Source organism: Rattus norvegicus, chromosome 1, assembly GCF_021556685.1.
Source record: "Rattus norvegicus strain SHRSP/BbbUtx chromosome 1, alternate assembly SHRSP_T2T, whole genome shotgun sequence".
Lineage (NCBI taxonomy): Eukaryota > Metazoa > Chordata > Mammalia > Rodentia > Muridae > Rattus > Rattus norvegicus.
Genome location: NC_141534.1, coordinates 202,040,525 through 202,060,801, shown reverse-complemented (window position 1 = coordinate 202,060,801; position 20,277 = coordinate 202,040,525). Strand labels below are relative to the sequence as shown.

At 44.9% G+C, this 20,277-nt stretch overlaps 1 protein-coding gene across 30 annotated transcripts in view; it reads left to right on the top strand.

The window, feature by feature from the left end:
• The window catches only part of C1h10orf90 (similar to human chromosome 10 open reading frame 90), a 232,411-nt gene that overhangs the window by 188,536 nt on the left and 23,598 nt on the right, over nucleotides 1-20,277 (top strand). For 19 of the 30 annotated variants that reach the window (XM_087655359.1, XM_087659560.1, XM_087651198.1 and 16 more), the window contains 3 exon segments: nucleotides 8,628-8,912; nucleotides 11,744-11,922; nucleotides 14,540-14,717. In XM_087655359.1, coding sequence (XP_087511485.1) covers nucleotides 8,628-8,912; nucleotides 11,744-11,922; nucleotides 14,540-14,717 — 642 coding nt within the window. 30 annotated transcript variants of the gene reach the window in all.

Genomic DNA, 20,277 nt, shown 5'->3' with positions numbered 1-20,277 from the left:
GGTATATTTACATATGTAAAGTTTGTGGGTTCATCTGTGAGATTCCTTTCTGCTTGCATCTTTTTACATATCCTGTACAAACATGTGGCCGATGAGTGGATGAAAAGAAGGACAATCCAAGAAGCTAGATGGATACAGAGCCTTCAAGACCATCCCTGCACATTCTCAACTTCTTGTGCATACTTAGAAGGAATGTATGTCTTTCATCTTTGATGTAAGCCTTTGGCAAATGAAATCCCAAGTGAGGTGAATCACTTGTGAATAGACGTTCATAGCTCCCTGAAGACTACTTATATTCCTAATACCAGAATCATATAGGCAAATGTCAGCTTCTGAGGTGGCCAAAGAGTCCCCTGAGGCCAGAAGAGACTTGGAATGCTCCTCAGTTATAGATGTTTGTATGAGATGAGCCTCCTAGCAATTGACTACACTGAAGGTTTACTTCAGAGATGGAGTGGAGTTGACAATCATTGGTCATGAAAGATGCTTGTAGTAGGTGTCAAGTTCTTAGTGGTAGGAGGAGAGGGCTGGGGTGGATGTAATCATCCTGGGTGTCTTGTATCCTGTGTCTTGCCATGCTCTCTGCCATAAATATAATGGACTAAACCTCTGAAATTGTAAGAAAGCCCCAATATGAATGATTTCTTTTGTAAGAGTTGTCATGGTCATGGTGTCTCTTCACAGTAATAGAACACTGACTAAAATAGAAATTGCTATTAGGGAGCAGGGTATAACTGTGATAGGTCTGGCTGGGCCTTTTATTTGGGACTTTGGATTAGGAAAACAGTTGAATGCTTTAATTAGGGCTTAATGGACCATAATAGCAAGAAATACGGAAAGTGATGGTGCCAAGAGTAATGTAGATTATGACATCCTGACTCAAGAGGTTGCAAAGAAGTATATTATTAATTGGCTTAGAGACTGATCTTGTGATATTTAGCAAAAAGTGTGACTGCTTTTTGCCCCTATCTACCTGAGGCAAAACTGAAGCATTTTGGATGAATGGTATTGGCAGAGGAAATTTCAAGACAGTCTAGTATTGACTGTGTCTCTTAGATCATTAGTAACCATTCTTATGCAGCTCTATAATGAAAAGGAGCAGTCTGAGCAAGGGAAAATATAAGATGTACAAAATTAGGAGGAAAAGAGCACCAGGAAATGTAATGGAACTAAGTCCTGGGCTCAAGGCAATAAAACTTTTAAAGAAAAACGTGATGCTAAATGGAAAAAAGGAAGTAGTAACCTTAGAAACAAAACTCAACTCAGCTAAGCTTTCTGTTTGTGAAAATTAATTAAGAAAAGCTTAAATAATGAAGGAAAATCTTGGAAACAGAAAGCTAATGAAAATGTATTTGAATGAGGGGACCAAGTTCCAGTCCCATCAAGCAGCAGAACTTGGCAGGTCAGCCACATGGCTCTGGCTTTAGAGTCAAGGATACAAGAAAGGGGTTCTGGAAGCTCCTTCAAGGAAAAGAGGAAAAGCCATTGAGGCTAGGCATGTGCCAGGGGTATCCCTGCATGAAACTATGAAAGTCAAGCATGGATTTCATTGGGGTCCCTGAGATTTTGGAGATGCCAGAATTGTGGGATACCTGCTGAGAAAAGCTACAGACTAGGTATGGAAACAGCAGAAGAGAAAGAAGTGTGTTGCAATTAACAAAGCTGAAAGGAGTTGGAGATCTGAAGAGCACTTTTAATGGAGATGTAAAGTTTGGGTTTGCCCTGCTGTTTTTCAGTCTTGCTTTAGTCCAATATTTCCTCCACTATGCCACCTTTCCTCCCTTTTGGGATGACTAAGATACACTAATGCCCACAAAAGGAGCTCTACCTGCCTCAGATAGTCACTGTAGGCATTGTTTGTCAGAGAGGCTCAAAATGTCAGATTTCAGAACTTTCTTATAATAGTTCAAGAGGTAGAATCCAGAGCTTCAGATACTCTACTTCTAAGCCATACTCACAGCCCAGTATTTTAATTTCAAAATACTTTTGTAAATTTTGACAGTCAGCATTTGTGACATTTTTAGCTTAGGAAAAGCTAGTTTAATGGAAAAAGATTTCAGTGAGAAATAAAAATATCTCTTTAGATGTGACTAAGTTCTGAGAAATATTTGAAATGTGTGTTTCCTATAATGCTTCCCAATCAGAGGAGTCGTGCTTCTGGGTGAGGACTGTGGAAAAATAGATATTCTAGAGATATCTGAGGGGGACACAGAACCCGACAAACTTGTGTGTCTTGGTGATGGTGCTTGCAATGTAGTAAAGTGCTCCTGTTGTGGAGGATAGGTATGCACATGTATGTGTGAGTGTAGATTGTTACTTCTGCCTCTGTATACATTTTGTTTGTGTAGACATTTTATTATTAATATCCCAAACCTCTAGAATTATGATATATTGGGAAAAGAAGCATCCTTTCTGGTTTCTGTCTGGGGGGAAATAGGCATTATTGCTTTGCTGTGATTGTATGCACAAGTCTTACAGGAAGTGAGAATTGCATTAACAGTTCTCCACATTGTGTGGAGCTTAACCTTAAAATAACACCAATGAACACATGAGGCTTTTTTTTTTCTTTCCTCTTTTTTCAGTGTTACTGCTTATGTAGACTTGCATGTTCATATTCAAACACCATAATGAAATCAGCCCAGCGGCTCTCTCTGCCCAGCCTCTTTCCTCAGTCAGTGACTATAGCTACTTTTTACAAGCCTTCCTTTTCTGGTCATCAGTTCCTCCTCCCTTTCTCTACTCCTTCAGAAAGAAAAGCTGCTGATATCTGTGTAGTCAGTAGAAAGCTGCTCACTGTCTAGGGAAGGGCTGACATCACCAGGAAGCTTCGGTTTCAGCAGCATAAGTACTCTAATGTTCTTCACCTACCTCTGCACATTCTCCAGCTTTTGCAGCATCCCCTCTTTCTCATATGTATACATGTGTATCTTCATGTTACATGTGCAGATTGACTTGTATGTAGGTACTCTTGGATGTATGTAGAATCTAGAAGTTGGTTCATCCACTCTCCACTTTGCATACTGAGGCATGGTCTTTCATTGAATCCAGATCCTCTCATCTCAGCCTGTCTAGTGAGTCAACTTGCTGAAGAGAACCCTCATGTTGGCCACTGAAAATGTTAGAATTTCAGGCTGTCTGCTCAACCCAACCAACATTTGCATGAATCTGGAGGTCCTAGCCCCTGTTGTCAGTCTTGCATGGCAAATACTTTATCCCCTGAGCCACCTCAGTGACAGAGACTCTGCTCCTGCAGCATAAATCAATGTGAAGATCTAGCAGGAGGAACCCCCTGCCTCTCCAGCAGGAGGGAGCTATTTACCCCATGTCCTTTCTGCCTCTTCACCCTTTTCCCTTTCTCCCTCCCTTGTCGTTAGGATGTCATGCACTCTGTAGAGATGAGCAGAAATATACTGAAGCAATTAATGCCTAATTTTAAAGAGAAGTCTGCAGTGGGTGGGGTGTGATACTACCACAAAGATGCCCATCTCCACACAAGGAGACCCTGCATCACACATCAAAGCATGAAGCCTGAGGTAGAAGAAAAGAGAGGGATTTCCCACCAGCCATGCTTGTAGAAAGAGCCCATTTTATGTTTTGTTTCCTCACTGTTTCTCAATGACTGCAGGCTGGCTCTACTTTCTTTGATTCTCCCTGCATTGCAATTGAAGGCAGAAAGGAAAAGAATAAAAGTGAGCCATACCTGCTGGGGAAATTGGACACTTAGAAAGCCACCATCCTTCCTGTATTTTCCTTCCTCCTTGGAGGCATTAGCATGACTCATGTAGAAGCCTGCCCCTCCTGCTTTCTCTTCTATACAGCAGACCCTTCTCCTGTTCTGCTACTGCTGAGAAAGCCTGAGTCCTCCCTGCAGGACCTATGTCTGCATTTACAATGAGTGTCTACCTGGGTGAGAGCCCACTCTTAACAGGTTTACTTCCCTGGTTCTCAGTTTAGATGCTGTCATTATGAGGTTTAGTGAACCAAATTTGTCCATTGAATGTACACAGAAGAGTTGTGAAGGCAGCAGGGTGGAGGGTCAAAGGTGGTCAGGGGCCACTAAGAGTAACAGGGATACAGTGGTAGAGCGCTTGCCTAGGAAGCGCAAGGCCCTGGGTTCGGTCCCCAGCTCCGAAAAAAAGAACCAAAAAAAAAAAAAAAAAAAAAAAAGAGTAACAGGGATAGCCCTTAGAATCCTTAGGACATCCCGAGACACACCCCATCGGTTTAGAAACTGATGTTTATGCTAGTGATCCAGAGACAGTGTCACAAATTTCAGCTACTGTATTTTAAAGATGAAGGCAGTTGAACAATAGTCTGGCCTTTGAGGAGACTACTAGATGCAAATGTGGAGGAAACTTGTGGCTTATGCTGACACAGGGTCCTGCTTTCATTAGGAGGCTCCTTAGTAGATTAAGAATCTATATAATGGGGCTGGGGATTTAGCTCAGTGGTAGAGCGCTTACCTAGGAAGCGCAAGGCCCTGGGTTCGGTCCCCAGCTCCGAAAAAAAGAACCAAAAAAAAAAAAAAAAGAATCTATATAATCTGTTTTAAGGAGGTGGGAAGCTGTGATGTCAGCCCTTAATATGGTCTTTGTCTACCAGGATGACTGTTCTAGAGAGCTTAAATCACTTCTCTGGTCTCTCAACATCCTGGCATAGTTTAATCTAGTTCACATAGCAGTGAAGGCAACATGAGTTCTACATGTGATAGCCTGGTCTGCACTGTGGACTGTGTAGCTGCCCCTTATGAGCCCTCGTGTCCACTCTTTCTGGATTTAATGTTCTGCCTTTGGCATCCAGCTGACAGAATCCTAGTGCTGTGTCTGTCTTTGTGAGTAGTCACTCAGAACTTTGTTGTTGCTGTCTGCTGTGATACCAAGTCCCTCAGTCATTGCAGCTCTGAAATCTATACATCTCCTGGAGACTGGGAAAGAAACTGGAAAGTGACTTTATCAAGTCAGCATGAATGGTGGCATATTACTGCCACTGGAGGTCAAGTATCCAGAGAAATGCCCACCTTGTTCTCCTGTGTAACCTGGTAGTGCCCCAGCCTGGCCTGCATAGGCCCCTTCTTGGCTGATCTGGATCCTGTATTGCCAAGGTCCTTGCTACCCCATTTATACCAGGCTTCTCCTTTCGGAGGCTCTGGTTTGCTTCCTGGTTCCCTGCTCCATCTGTCTTAAGATCTGCTGCTGTACATAGATAGGTCGGGATCCAGAAATGTGGAGTAGCACACTCTGCCAAACCCACAACCACTAGCTGGCATGCCTGACCATGCAGTAGCCCAGCATGGTCTCATTGGTGCTAGCCATGTATGTTTGGGACCTGATTTGCTACTAACTTCTGGCCTTGCCACTCTACTAAACTCTCTTCTGGAAGCCTTCACACAATAGGCACAGTGTCAGGACAGTGTTTTTATGTATGGTATACAGAATTTTGGTATTAAAACCATATAAGTGTAGTGGATAATACATGATGGCCCAATGATCTTCCCAGCCAAGGATATGTTTGTTTGTTTGTTTGTTTGTTTGTATTTTGTAACTCCTGGGCAGAATCTTCCGTTGGTGTCTGTTTGCTTTCTAGTATCTACCTCAATCAAATTCCAGGGCAGGAAAGTTTGCTAGAGAACGGAGCCCTAATGTATCAAGCAACACCATGTAAAGAATCTGACATGTTCCTGTTAGGAAAAAATGTGCAGTGCCAAACCCTCTCCATGTACAGACTCGGGAAGGAGACAAAAATCACAAAATCTGGCATAGACGCTGCCTTTTCACGCTTCTTTAACCAGAGCAGAGCCTGCAGTAGTAAAGTATCAGCTCAGTAGTGTCTGGGTGAGGGTGTAAAATGTCCCAGACCGGATCCTACCTCAGAACAATCAGTCCCGGCTTGGGAGCGCTGTTTGGGCAGGTTGTGGAAACTTTAGGACATAAACCCTTGCTGAAATATATAGGACCATAGCGGCTGGGCAGGTTGTTTGGGTTTTGGCCGGAATTCTCTTTACTTCCTGGGCGGGAGAAAATGAGGAAGTTGCTCCACAAGCGCCTCTGGTCTAACACCAAACCACTCCCAGCATGATGCTTTCCCACTGTGAGAGGATCTATCACCCTCAATCCACAAAACAACAACAGCAACAACAACGACAACAACGAATCCTTCCTTCCATTGGTTGTTTCTGTTGTGTATTTTAGACACAACCTTGAGAAAATGAATACAGGCCATGAATGAACAACCCAAAGTCCCCCCCCCCCCCCCCCCCCAGTGTATGGAACTAAGAAGCCGTCACACTGTCTGCCTATCCCTGTGTAGGCCCATGGGATGGGCTTATTCTTTCTTGCAGAGTAGACACTTGAGAAAACAGCTCGTAAATCTCCTTTCATTTTTCCAGTGTACCCATTCCTTTCCTCCACTCCCTCAACATAGAATTATTTTTAGGAGCCCTTCTCACTGCCATGGCTTTCAAGCTCATATTTCCAAACTCACAAAAGAAACACTATCAGCAAGATACCCATAGAAATCCCAAAAGATACACGCCCAATAAGTTACCCACTATAGGAACTCTATTCTACTCTCTAGGATTGCTTCCCTTTCAAGTCGCAAAGCATTTAAACTCACACCTATCATATTACTACAATTAGGCAGGTAACCAGAAAAGGAGACGAGGGCTGGCAAATGACAGATATTAGATTGGTGGGAATATTGGCCCACTAAACTCCATAAATCTATACTAAATACATTGATTGAAATAAGCTTAGGTGCAGATAATCTCTGTTAGCCGGCAGAGATTGTATCCCTGATAATTAGTGGGTTTTTGTATCTCTTTTTTCTCAGCATCTCTAATGAAAGGAAGCCATGTAGGAAGGTTGACTGTTATAGGCCATTTTTCTGCTCTACAGTATTTTATAATTAAGCATAATTGGTGATTTTTTCGGAGTAAAGGTTTATAAGCCTGTTTCCATACAATTTAGCAAAATACAGCTTTATTGTACGTGGTGATGTCTCCACTTCATAAGCAAAGTCCAGCAGCTGCCCCACATTCAGCTTGGGACCAGTAGGAACTTTTCCTGTGTTTTGCTTTAAAAGCACAGGGAATACAAATTCACTCTCATAGTGAGCAGGAAGAGAAAGTCTCCAACTTAATTCCTCTGGGCTAGACCCCAAAGTCAAAAAGGTGATTTTAGGGGTGCCCATGTTCTAATCCTGCTGCTTCTCACATTGGACGGCATGGCCTAGCTTAACCCACATCCAGTTGCTCTCAGATATACAAGGGGAAAGCCAGCTATAGAAGCTGTTGACATCTTACCAGTGACATGCTCAGAGTAGGTGTCACGGACCCATGCTCTCCCGTATAGGACGTACTCAAGAAAACAGTGCGAATCTCCTCTCACGACTCCAGTGGTATCCAGCATTTTCCTCTGACAGAATGCATAAACGTTTAGAGGCTTGCACCTCCAGTGGAGCCATTTCCTTTCAGGGACCTCAGCATTGGCTGATGTTAACTCCAGAAGAGTCATGACTTTACTTAAAACAGGGATTTAAAAAAATAATAACTTATAGAATATTATGAAAGAAAGTTTAGGGTTTTTTTTTTTTATATCCAAGCCTATTAAACAGGGAGCAGAAAGAGTCTACATTTCCATTCCTACCTCTGACCCTGCCATTTCCCTCACCATAGTATCTCTCTAGACGTATTGAATGCAAAGTAACCTTTGGTGAGTGTACCTCAGAACACCTGCCTCTTTGAGCTGCTGCAGAGCACAGATGTATACAGCTTCCTTCACTGGCCTTGACTGGTGGACATAGGTCTCTGGGGAATTAGATGTAATACTGTAGAGACAGCTGTGGAGCTACTCATCAGAGCTTGGCAAGGGCACGATCCTCTGCCTCTCGCCCCTGCCCTTGCTATAACCTGCAGCTTGATATCAGCGGCTCTGTACTATTAGGAACAACCTAATGCTTAGTGCCTATAAAATGCTCTAAGCATTGTTATTTTCTTCTTACATAAATCATATTATTTGGTACATTATTTTAATATTTTACATGATAATATTTTAATATTAATGTTTACATAAATGTTATTTGGTACATTAGATCTAATTGAATAATTCTGTAGCATATATTCTAGTTCTATATTTGTTATGTAAAACCCAATAATATGGTAAATTACTAATAGCTAATAGTCACTCATTGTATTATTACACCACCTAGATTTTATAGATGAGGCTATGAAAATTTAAGTGGTAGAGGTAGGATTTGAACTCAGGTGCTAACAGTTAAGCCCACCTTCACTATGGTCCATCCCCATGCTGGTGAGCGTCGTAGGGAAGATGGTACTACTTCTGAAGACCACCACTGGGAGTAGTTCCTTTGTAGCTAAATATATGGTAACAATGTATACAAATGAAGCCAAACTCATGGTAACAATATATAAAAATATAGCACCTGACCTATAGTTCAGGGTCAGGGATGATGACCACATATGAGAGTTGTAACTGTATCAACTGCTACCCACTCTTCTCGGTAGCCCTGTTGTAGCCCACCAGCCAGAAGAGCAAAGGGGTAAGGCATCAAGCACTCAAGAGGTGGGCTCATCTAATAATGTGAGTTAACTCTCATTTTATTTTTAATAGAAACAAAAGTACTTTCTCGGAGCAAGAAGCAGCAGCACCAAGCACAAAGGACTCTTTCTGCTTTCCCAGTGGGACAGAAGCCCATTAAACACTTCCCTCCTGATGGGGACAGTTTACCAAGCAATGATGGTCAGCCTAACATCCTTTCTGAGTCCCACAAGAGGCAACACTCATACTTCATGACACCCAAAGTCCCTCTGTCTGGGTTTTTTTGCCCTTTACAAACTGTGTGTGCCTCTCTGCAGGAAGATGATGCTATTCAGATAGAAACACAGTTCCCCAAAGGTAAGGAGCAAGGGTGGTAGTCCCTGGGCATTTTCTTAATGTGCATAAAGAAGATAGCTCAGTGCCTTTCTGGAATAGTTCGCACAAGCTGGCTTTATGGAGGTGTCAGAGGAAAAAGAAAAATCAGGAACAACAAGTAGACTCTGTGGGTAAGTTATACTCCACAAACAAAAGGCAGTGCTATACAGATCATGAGGCCCCCAGATTAACTACAACCATGGCTAGTGCCAGTCAAGACCCAGGAGGCTACCCATAGGGCAGAACAGCCTCAGTTTGGGAAGGTCTGTGGTGCTAGTGCAGCTACCCTGAAGGTATCATGTCTCTGGGGTGACCAAGCTCACACTAACTGGCTGGCAGGAATAATAGCTAAAGGATGCAGTCCCTGACACACAGACAACATTTTAAATGAGCAGCGTGGGCCCTAGTATTCATAGGCAGGACCCCATCACCATTTCCTACAGAGGAAATAGAAATAGCCAAGTTGGACATAGGCATCAGATCCCTGCAGGTCAAGCTGCTGACCACTCCTAAATACCGTAGTGAACAATTCTGTATGAAAAGAATGACACAACAGAGAATAGCCTCTGGTGACTAGTAGTATAAGTGAGAGAAACTGGACTTTCTATCACCCTGAACACGTTTTTGAAAGAACTTAGAAAGGGACAGAAAGACACATACAGGATCACATGATTTGGGGTGATAAAAATTAGAATGACTATGGTAATTGGCAAAAGTAATATTACTGGGAGTTGGTTCTTATGTTTTTAACTGCCAACTGATTGCAGAAGCAATTGTTAAGCACCAGCTGTAAACTGGTCAGTACTCTTGGAGAGGTGCAGGAGGCACAGGTCTGTTATAAATAACAGTGAACAATGAGGAGCCTGAGGATGACCCACACTCTGGGAGGTCTGAGCAGACATTTTTGTCCAAAATGATCTGAGCTGGCGCTTGAGATGCCAATGCCGTTAGAGATTTAAAAATCATAGCACAGGAAAAAAAAATCCAAGGATGAAGGGAAAGGTACACAAAGTGAAGAGTTCCAGGAGGGTCTTGGCTACTATGGAGAATTGCAAGGGGCCCAGGGACATGTGATTCTCCAAGGGTCCCATTGTTTAAATCAGATTTCCCTCTACACCCATGGCAGGAGTCTGAACTGCAGGCAGGGCCAAGACTTTGTAAGAGAGAATCTCAATGGGTTTACATTCCAGGCGATGGCCTAGGAGCAGTATGTGGACAGACAGGGAAGGGACCAGGCTGGGACTGTCAGGGAGGAGAGAGCAGGTCTTTAAGGCAGGAGAGGTCTGGGTGAAGAGATTTTGGATCTTGGAGCAGATACCATGAGCAGTGAGGAGTCATCCTGCTAGAACTAGCCCCGAGGTTACCATATTCACATAAGGATAAAGGAGGAAAGAGATTCGAAAACACTAGTTCCTCTGTGAGCTGGAGCGGGGAGTGGGGGAAAGGGGTTCACGTGGAGACATGCAAACAGGGTGGTAGAGACTGGCATTAACTTTGGAGGAAGAGCGTGCTGGCTGGTGGCTAGACCTGAGCTAGCCTGAGCTACTAGATAGGCCTGAAGAGAACGTGGAACAATAAAGGAATCTTTAGAAGGTGCCTGAAGGCTGGGAGGCTGATCTAAGCACCTCTAAGTAGTGTGGTATTGGCAGAAAATCATGTGGTATGAAGTGGAGGAGGAGTCGAGGGAGGCTGGGTTACCTAGGGGCTGAAGGGACCTGAGTAGGGAAAGGATCCAGTCAGAGAGGCTACAATTGTAAAGAATGAAATGATACCAGGGGCTTGGATGAACTGTCTCTTGTGACCAGGAGAGCCTCCTCATAGCCACCTTGAGTCTCCCAGAATCATCCGCTTCTAGGCTCTATACATGGTGTTGTGGATACTTGGGGAACAAGCATCAGATGCTGCAGGGAGGTGAAGACAGGCTCCTACAATCCAACTCATGACCATGCTGCAGAATGTGGGAGGCAGGGAGGCAAGGAGGTGCCCTGGTCGTTAGGACTCATCCTGGAGGTGGGGATTCACCAGAACCAAAAGCACTTAATAGACATCAGAGGCCACATAGAGCAGGAAGATGCTGGACTAGGACAAAGGAGGAGTTAGGTGGGGCTGGAGCGGAGAAGGTACAGCAGGGAGTAGAGGTCAGAGGGCAAGAGTGAGCTAAGAGTAATGGGAAGATCTACCCTGCATTCCAGACCAAGGCTTGGTCAGGAGGTGGCCTGGAACAGTTACTAATGCTATTCTTTTAACCCCAGGATTGGCCCCTATCTGCGGTGCTAAGGGATCAATTAATTTTTTACCCTTTCTACAAAGGGAAACTAAAATGGCCCCAGGAAAGGGCTCTGCCAGCTTTGAGAGAGTGGTGAGGCTAGTGGTGGACTCTGGAAAATGAAGGGGAGGGGATACATAATTGAACACCATCCCCAGTCATTATATCATTAGTGCGGCAAACACAAGACAGATTAATATGCTGTCTTGAAACAAGCGAACTGTAATAATTACACAGGACACACTTAATATGAGATCCAGACTAGAAAAGTCTTCTTTCATTTTGAGCAAAGGCATTCTGAACACTGTAATCTAAGGAACACCTCCATGGCCTAACTAGCCAGTCACGGACTCAGGATAACTGCCGCAGTGACTGGGGCAGCTGGGAAGGTCTGTGATGAAGCTGGGTCTCATCAGCTTAACAAGGCCCATTAATAACTCACTGGTATTTCTATATTCTAAATTGTCTTGTGTGTCTTCCTCCTGTGTCAGTCAGGCAGGAGAGCCACTGAGTGCCTTCTAAATGTATTACGGGTCTGCTTTCCTAGATTACACGTGCTGTGACTTGGTTGTAAAACTAAAGGATTGTGAGAAGCATGAAGACCCCACTGTCACACCTGAGCCCTCACCAGCAACCCCCTCTCCAGCAACCCGAGCGGGACCACAGAGCTCTGGCCCATTGGAAGACAGTTTTGAGCCTCTGATGGCAAGTTCTATGACCTTGCAGGTAATACCTCTTACACATCCCCATCCTGGCTTAACTCCAGCTGAGGGGAGGTCTCTCTTGGGGAGTGTGGCATGCACCTGATCTCACTTCTGCCCGTGACCCAGTCTTTCTCTCTATGTCACTCTGGCCTTTCCCTAACATTTTCTAAAACATCTCTGTTATTTGCCTCATGGAAACAATGACACCCGACTCCACCAGGTAAGAATAAGGATTGTTGGTTGGTCGTACAATGTCAATCAATGACCACAGCAATGAAAGGGTTCCCAGAGGTCACATGGGGTCATATCACATTTGAATTTTCAAAAGATCTCTATCAGATGAGAGCCTCTGGACATCCCATAGTCAGATGAGAGTACACAGCCTTTGAACAATTCAGGAAGCTTCTCAAGTTGTATGTCCATGAGCTGAAGAACATGGAAGATATTTTTTAGCTGCTTCTCTGGTTATGGAAGTAATGTGCATATATTGATCAAAGTTATAGCATTTAACATAGTGGATGACCTCAGAGAAAGTTGCTGCTCCTAGCACACTGTGTAGTTAAATACACTTTCTGGGAAGACATTTGCTATGGGGTACAACTCCCTACAAGTGTAAAGAAAGTTCCATTGACTCACTGCTGCATCCTTGGACCTCGATGAACTGGTGCAAAACATCTAGGGTGTCCCCACAAACCAAACATCAAGATGTTCCCAGATGCATGAGCAGAAATACTGCAGCCACGCTTGGACCAGCAAAGGTATCCATCCTCGGGGACTTTGTCTTCAGCTTTGACCTTTCCCTGAAGCTTCAGCACAGTTAGTGACTGGCGAGTCACTTGCTCAGTAGCTAACAGCAAACAGACTCCTTTCTCAGTGCAGCAGCCAGAGGTCCATGCATGATGCAGATGGAGCTCATGCTGTGTTCTTCCTGAGCCCCTAGTGAGTAGGGAAGGGAATAGGACACGTCTAACCTGGAAGCATACCCAGCAAGCCTGTCCTCTGAGCACCGGCCGTAGGCAGACCCAGGATGATGCCTGTGAGAGCTAAATTGATGAAATGCAGCATGTGTCTCTACAGCAATGCTTCTCAACCTGTGAGTTATGACCCCTTTGGAAATCGAACAGACCTTTCACAGGGGTGGCCTAAGACCATCAGAAAATACAGATAATTACATTATGATTCATAATAGCAGCAACATTATAATTGTGAAGTAGCAGTGAAAATCGTTTTATGGCTGGTGGTCACCACAGCATGAGAAATTGTAATAAAGGGAGCATTAGGAAGTTTGAGAACCACTGCTCTACTGCCTAACATGGAGACAGCCAGGTGGGACCCGTTCGTGCACAAGGCAGTCTGTGAGGTACTGTGATGCTCTGGTTGACCTTAAGGATTCAGTAGGGCCTACTAGAAGAAGTGGGAATGGCTGCCACCAGTACTCCTATGACTAGAACAAATTTAAGCAAAGACATTCAAGGAATAGGAAGGTGGGAGAATGAATGGTATCACGGTGTAAGTGTGAACTTAAACTGCTGGGAGTCAGCACATTGTTTATTAAGCTACCCTGAGTCTCATTGTTTACATCTGTCTGTTTTAAATACAGCAGTTTTCAGAATCAATGCAGGGATTCATAAAAAGGGTGGGTATAAGTGGCTTCCCCAATGTCTACCATGGCAGCCCTGTGTGGCTGGTCTTTGCTACCTTGTGGGTCACTACCGCTTATCCTGCTGCTACCTGATTCGAGCCCCTATCTCTAGGCAGGAGAGAAAGGATATAGGGGACACAGAGAGATAGAGATTCTTGAATCTGATTTCTTCTTTGAGAACAACTACTAACAAGTCACAGCCAATCCCACTTACTGGGGCTCTAGCATTTATATACCCTATGAGAAGTTTCCAGAATAAACATACAGTTGCAGAAACTATCTGCGGCTGATGAACTCACACCTCTGTTAGAGCATGAAGCAAATCATAGTCAGCTGCTATGGAGAATCAAAACCAGCCCTACATCTCTACACCTTGGATTAAAACAAAAGCACATTCTTACATCTCCAAAATTCTAAAATATCACTACAGCCCTGCACATGTTTCTTTGTACAAGGAGACACTCACAAAACCACTCTGTATAGCAACGCCTTCTGCCTCTATCTACCCAGGAGAAGCAGTTCTCTTTATAGATAGGCCTCTGAGAAGCACCATTTTCCACAACAGGAGGACAATGCCTGTGCTTCTTAAGACTCTACCCCCAGCTGGGATGAGTATGCTAATTTCTATCTAGTACCTGCCTTTTAGTCCTACCCATGTCTCTTGGACTATGGAATTACAGAACCCTGAAATTTGGGTTCCTCATCAGTGAGTAGCTTAGCAGCATGAATCCACAAATAAATGTTGGCCATTTGTACCCAGTGGCTTCAGTGCTAGTTATTTCTTGGTCCTGATACAGTGTGCTCTGTGCTGCTGTCCAGTACTGACCTCCAGTATCTTGTCATCAATGTGCCCATACTGTCTTTATACACGGTCTTGGGGACAGGGGTTGGATTTGCACTGTGGCTTTTGCCTCAGAGCCTTGTGCTCCTGATTGTCTCCCATTGAGCAAAGTCTCCCTTCTCTTTAAAAACAAAGTCTGTTCTTTGTTCCAATTAGGAAGCCCTGGAAGTCCATAGACCTCAGTTCATTTCTCGCTCACAAGAACGGCTGCAAAAGCTTAAGCACATGGTACAGCAAAGGAAAACCCAACAAAAGGAGAGCCTGGGGCAGAAGCAAAGCCTACTTCCTGTCCGCGCCAACAAGAAGCAGTTCACCATTCCCCATCCTCTTAGTGGTAAGTTGTAGGTGGCTCAGGAGACCTGGACAGACTGGGGACAAACATCCTCAGGTCTGGAGCCTTCGCTGAAGGGATGGTGATCCCAAATTACACCACTGGCATGCACAGACCTCAGCATCCTGAAGCCGGCTCTGGGAGTCAGCTCATGTTGAGCATATGGGCATGCAACTACAGAAATAACTTGGGACACAAATTCACCATTGTAGCTGGGAAAGGAGCCACACCACCGTAGGAGCCAGGATAGTGAGTTCAAATTCTTGGCTCCTAACGGAGCCTTGCAAGCAATCTCCCTTGCCCTTTATAGATTGCAAAACAGACCTGGGGCAAGAAGTTGACTCCAGCTTGTCTGCATCAACATTCGTCATCTGGAGACCTCTTCCTGTTGTGAGCTCAGAGGAAAGCAGGCTAGCTTGTCCAGCACAGTGAGGCCAGGGTCAAAACGACCTCTACTCACTCACTCACTCACTCACTCACTCACTCACTCACTCATAGGAGAAGGAGTTAGCGGGAACCTTTTCTGGGCCCAGCCCCATGTTGGAAGCTGGGAATATCACTGTGAGCAAATGACCTCAGTTTTTTTATTTCCATGGACCCTCATAAACAGGACCCTGAACTAGCAGACTAATAAGAGATGAAGGCAAAGACTGGGGCCATCAGAACACTTGTTGTAGGGCCTGCCAACTCAAATCTTAAAATCCGGGGACTCAGAGAAGCCTCTGTTTTATGACTGTAAATACAGGAATGAGATCTCTCTTCCTAGGAAAATGTTTTGGCCCCTAGGATGTGAGATCATGAGTATGATTCTGAGTAGAAGTCCTCTGGGGAAAATAGCATATTAAATAAAGTGCAGTTTAGCAAAGTTTACCAAGGTCTCAAGATGTGGGGGAAGCAGGAGAGAGAGAAGAGGCCATCTGTAATCGGTTCCTATTAGACTCTCTTCTGGGTAGACCAGCTCCTTCCTGCATCCAGAGCACTTTAGGAGAGCTTTCTAGAGACGCCAGCAAGAGCACAGTCGAATGCCTTGTTTTCATTTAAGGGATCTGGCAAGTTACCTGTCACATTCCAGAATGATGAGAAATGGAAGCCAACCAGACAGATGTGTCAAGGACTAGCCCATCACACTGTGTGTCTAGCTAGCATTTCAAGCTAGGTGTGGACACAGACTTGATCTAGGTGTATTCCCTAGGGGACTGTTTCTCAGGCACAGGTGACCTAAGGCATGGTGAAGACCACATGCTAGCCACAGTGGGAGTATCCCCTTGGCACCTTCACTCATGCTGGGTACGAAAGTTGTCACTTGGTCAAGAGTTAGGCTAGCGACACTGGTGTCAACAGATAAGCACAATATAGATGCAGGCACAGATAAGCTAGCATTGGGCGATCTCCATTTTCAGCCTTTGGTTTGTGTAAGAAGAAGCAGAGACAGGTGGCCATAGGGAACCCAAGACAAATCAACTTCTACAGAGAACGGGTTTGGTTTAGGCTCGGATTTTGAAGTTTCAGGATGATTAGTTAGCACCATTGCTTCATGTGCAAAGTGGAACAAAGGTGCTCCTCTCATGGCAACCAGGAAGCAAGTGAGAGAAGGAAGAAGAGACCAGGGTCTCTCAGTCTCCTTCAAGGGCACACCTCCCGTGACCCGAGAATGCCCACTTTACCCCATCTCTTAAAGTATCTGCTACCTTTCTGCCGCTCCAAGCTGGGGGCTGAGCATTTCACACACAGGAGGACGCTACAGACCCACACTGTAGCAGGTGTCATACTGTGCTCCCCCTTTCCTGGCGTAGACCTAGCTATGCCACAGCAATGGCAACAGTATCGGAGCAGGTATGGCCTTTGCATGCCCACGTTACTTTCTTGTCATACTGTAAGAAATCGCTACATGCATGCTGGCTTAAGATGATGGACATGCATTATTTCAGAGTTCTGGAGATCAGGGGTCAAAATCGAGGTGCCTGCAGGGCCAGTCTTTTCTGGACTCAGAGTAAAGCATGCATGCCACATCTCTCCCAGCTCTGGTGGCTTCTGATCATCCCTTGGCTGGTGCTCCAGCTGGTGCTCCTTGGCTGGTGAATGACCCCTGTAAGTCTCTGCCTTTGTCTTCACATGACCTTCTTCCTATCTGTATGATCTTGAATCCAAATTTTCTCTCTCCATTTAAAGCTAAAGTCCACCCATCCATTATGACCACATACTAATTTGATTATATTTGCAAGGACCATGTTTCCAATGACAGGGTCAAAAGAAGGCCACAGTCACAGTTTGGGGAATGGACTTGAATGTATCTTTTGTGTATGTGGGGGGCACGCATGCAACACTGCTTGAAACGTCAGCCAACTGTGATGTTTTCCCCAAAGCAAATATCCTTCCAAGCTCATGGGCTGTAACGAACATTTTAAAATTGTATATAACAATAAAAGGGACCCAGTCTGGATGCATAGTATTAAATAACCAAGTCACCTTTCTATTCCCCCAATCCAAAGACAGTCCTGGCCACTAGAATGCTCTTTGGAAGACTTGATCAGCAGAGATTTTATGACCATTCCAACTCTCCCTGTGGTATGGATGTGTTGAGGAGAGCTTTATTTCCATGTTTGTTTGTGTTAGGTCAGATCAGACAATTCTTGAAACTAGAGCCTTGTATAAGCTCAGGCTAGTGAGAGGGAATGTTTAAGGCCCCATTAAACAAGTCTACAGTACACATCTTGTCTTCAGCCTGTCTGCTGGCAAGATGATAAAAGCAAAATGCAGATGTTTCCTTACATGCTAAATTAGATCATAAATCATGTGTGCGAATGAGCCCCGGCTGCAGCATTGAGACGTCTGGTGGAAGGAAGGTTCAGGTTTGCTTTTCCGTGCTGGGGTAACTGCCTCTGATCAGGAACCGGCCAAGCAGTCTTGGCTCAAGGACAGACCTGAGTGTTTCAGGTGGGAGCTCTGGCTGTTGACAAGGCTGGGAGAGGCAGGTCCCTCGATTTGCAGGAGCAATGACGAGAGGGACCTGGGGCCAGCTGTTTCATGTTGTCTGAGTTCAAAGCAGTCTTGGAGTCTCAGGGACAGATGATGGTGTGTGTGTGTGCATGTGCATGCGTGTGTGCATATGTGGGTGTAAGTGCTAATTAGGGCTAAGGGTCTCTGTCTGAAGGGCAGGGAAAGTTTTATGAGCAGTTGAGGTGACAGAGAGTATATGAAGTAGCTTTATGAATTCCTGGCTCCAGTCCCCAGCTCCTGATCGGGGAGTTTCCCACTGCATGGAGGTGAATGGAAATTGAGCAGGTGGGTTCTGGAACAAGGCAAGCGGGGAGGAAAGTGCAGGAATAAGAAGTACCTGGAGACCCTTAGTCTAACTATGGAGATGAGGTTAAAGGAGATGAGAGAGCCAGAAATCAGGAAAAAATGACGGGAGGAGAGGAGTTTAAAAAGTGTAAGTTTGGTCTTCTGCAGAGGTCAGATGATGGGGAAGTTTCCTGTGGAGAGTAGCTTCAGGCCAGAAACAGTACAGGCAGAGGCTAGGGAAGGTCCTGGTGTGTAGGCTTGTAGAAAGGTTCTTAGGTGGAATAGAATAAGTAACATATGGCAGTTATTTAGCTGTGTGAGAAAAGCTGAGACGACAAATACCCTGACCTGTGGGCTTCTGTCTTCTTTCCCGGTCAGCACTCTTGTTACTAGAGTCACCTGGAGCTGTAGGCAAGCATCAGCTCTTCAGGAGCATGTGTGGACTGAGCCATGTACAGGATCATGGTTGGACCGAGCCATATACAAAAGCTAACCATACCCCAAGAGTTGAGTGTTTGGGAATTAGCTGCTGCTCCTTCCCTTCAGACGGAAGCCAAAGCAGACTAGCCTGAATGCATGGGGGAAGCGTCAAGTACAGCCACATGGGCACCCACATTTAGCGGGGTTTGCGTGTACACCAGGTGGGCGGGCAGGCAGCCCTTGCCGCTCTCCACATTAGGGACCTCATCCTGTGCTCACTGCAGCTCTTCAAACTTGGTCTTGAGCATCTTCCACTGGAGTCTCAGGTTCTCCCTGGGTTATATCCCCATTCTTTCCAGATCCCTCTCAGCCCATCTCCGCCTCTGGCTCCCTAGTTAATCTCACTTCCTATCTTAACTCCTGAAGAGATGACAAGACATTTGATATGGTACCCTTCCTGACCTCACGTCCAGCCATTTCAAACAGTTACCCCTAGACTCTCTTTACCTTGATGGGTGTATGGAGGCCTTTGCTTCTCCACCCTGCTCTTTCTTAAACATGTGTCCTTACTGTTATCTTGGCGTTAAGCCTCAACCTGGCAGGGAGCTGACACAGCCACATGGGGTGGCTACTACTTTATCTCCTTTCTCTGTCCTCTCGTCGTGGCCTCCTTCCACATCTATTTCTATTTAAGTTATGTATCTGACCCTTAGTCATGCAGAAAATCCACCAGGAGCATTTGCTTCCGTAAGTCTCTCTTTCCTCAATGCCCCCATTGCTGTTGGCAAAATTGGGGTTCTTATTTACTTACAAATCTTCTACCTGTTGGGGTCCTGGGGAACTGTCCCCAGACCAGAATCATGGGTGACCACATGGCACACCTTCCTGCTGTATCTCACGGATCAGATGGATTTCATCTGAATTGCATTATCCACACCTCCCAAGGTGAGCCAAGTCAGAGCCTTTCAAATCACGGACCAGTAGAGGGACGGAATTCTCTAGAAGGCACTTGCAAGTTTCCTTTCCCAGATGGTAGTCACAGTTCTTGGCTGAAGCCAGTATTAACATTGCTTTGCATTCTCAGAACACCCAGAGGAAGATGTGACTCAGTAGATAAGTGATAACAGCAGCCATGGTCACCACAGCTCCTGCAGCTAGCCCAGCAGGGCCTCGGCACCCTCACTTCTGCCTCATCTGATCTCCTGAATGTTTTCCCATAAAATGCTGAAAGAAATATTTGTGGTCAGCTCTCCCAGTATTAACCACAGAGGAATTTTAAAATGTGCTTATCAGAGGAAAGTAAAATTTTCTTTATCAGCTCACAGAGAAAACAGGAAGAAGCGTGAGCTACTTGAGGACTTCTGGTTCAGAGCCTTTCACAGGCAGACTTCAGACACTGCGATGGGTTAGCCTACAGCATTCCTTCCTGTTTTTAGGAAGCTTGCGTTTCATAGGAGGAGTAGGAAGAAAAGACCGCTTCTCATCTATCGGCTACAATTAGACTTACACACAGGATGAGATCATTTCCAACCACAATAATAAAAAGTAGGATCTCTGGTCTGCAGATGGTGGGGAGAAGGGCATTTTGAGTAATTTGCCCAATGTCCTGGGTTTTGCTTTCCGAATGACTTCCTTCATGTCTTATGAGACACTTAAATAATAAACTGCAGAAACTCTAAGGAAATAGTTTATAAAGTTCATCAATATTGCATAGTTTTTCATTCCTTAATCATAACAAAACAAAAACCAAAAAATCAAGCCAAAAACCTAGAATCCTAGAATCCAGGCAAACACTGATAAAATTACTATTTGACTAGCAATTGGTTTCAGCAGCTTGAGGGCAAGGTATGCAATTTGCATG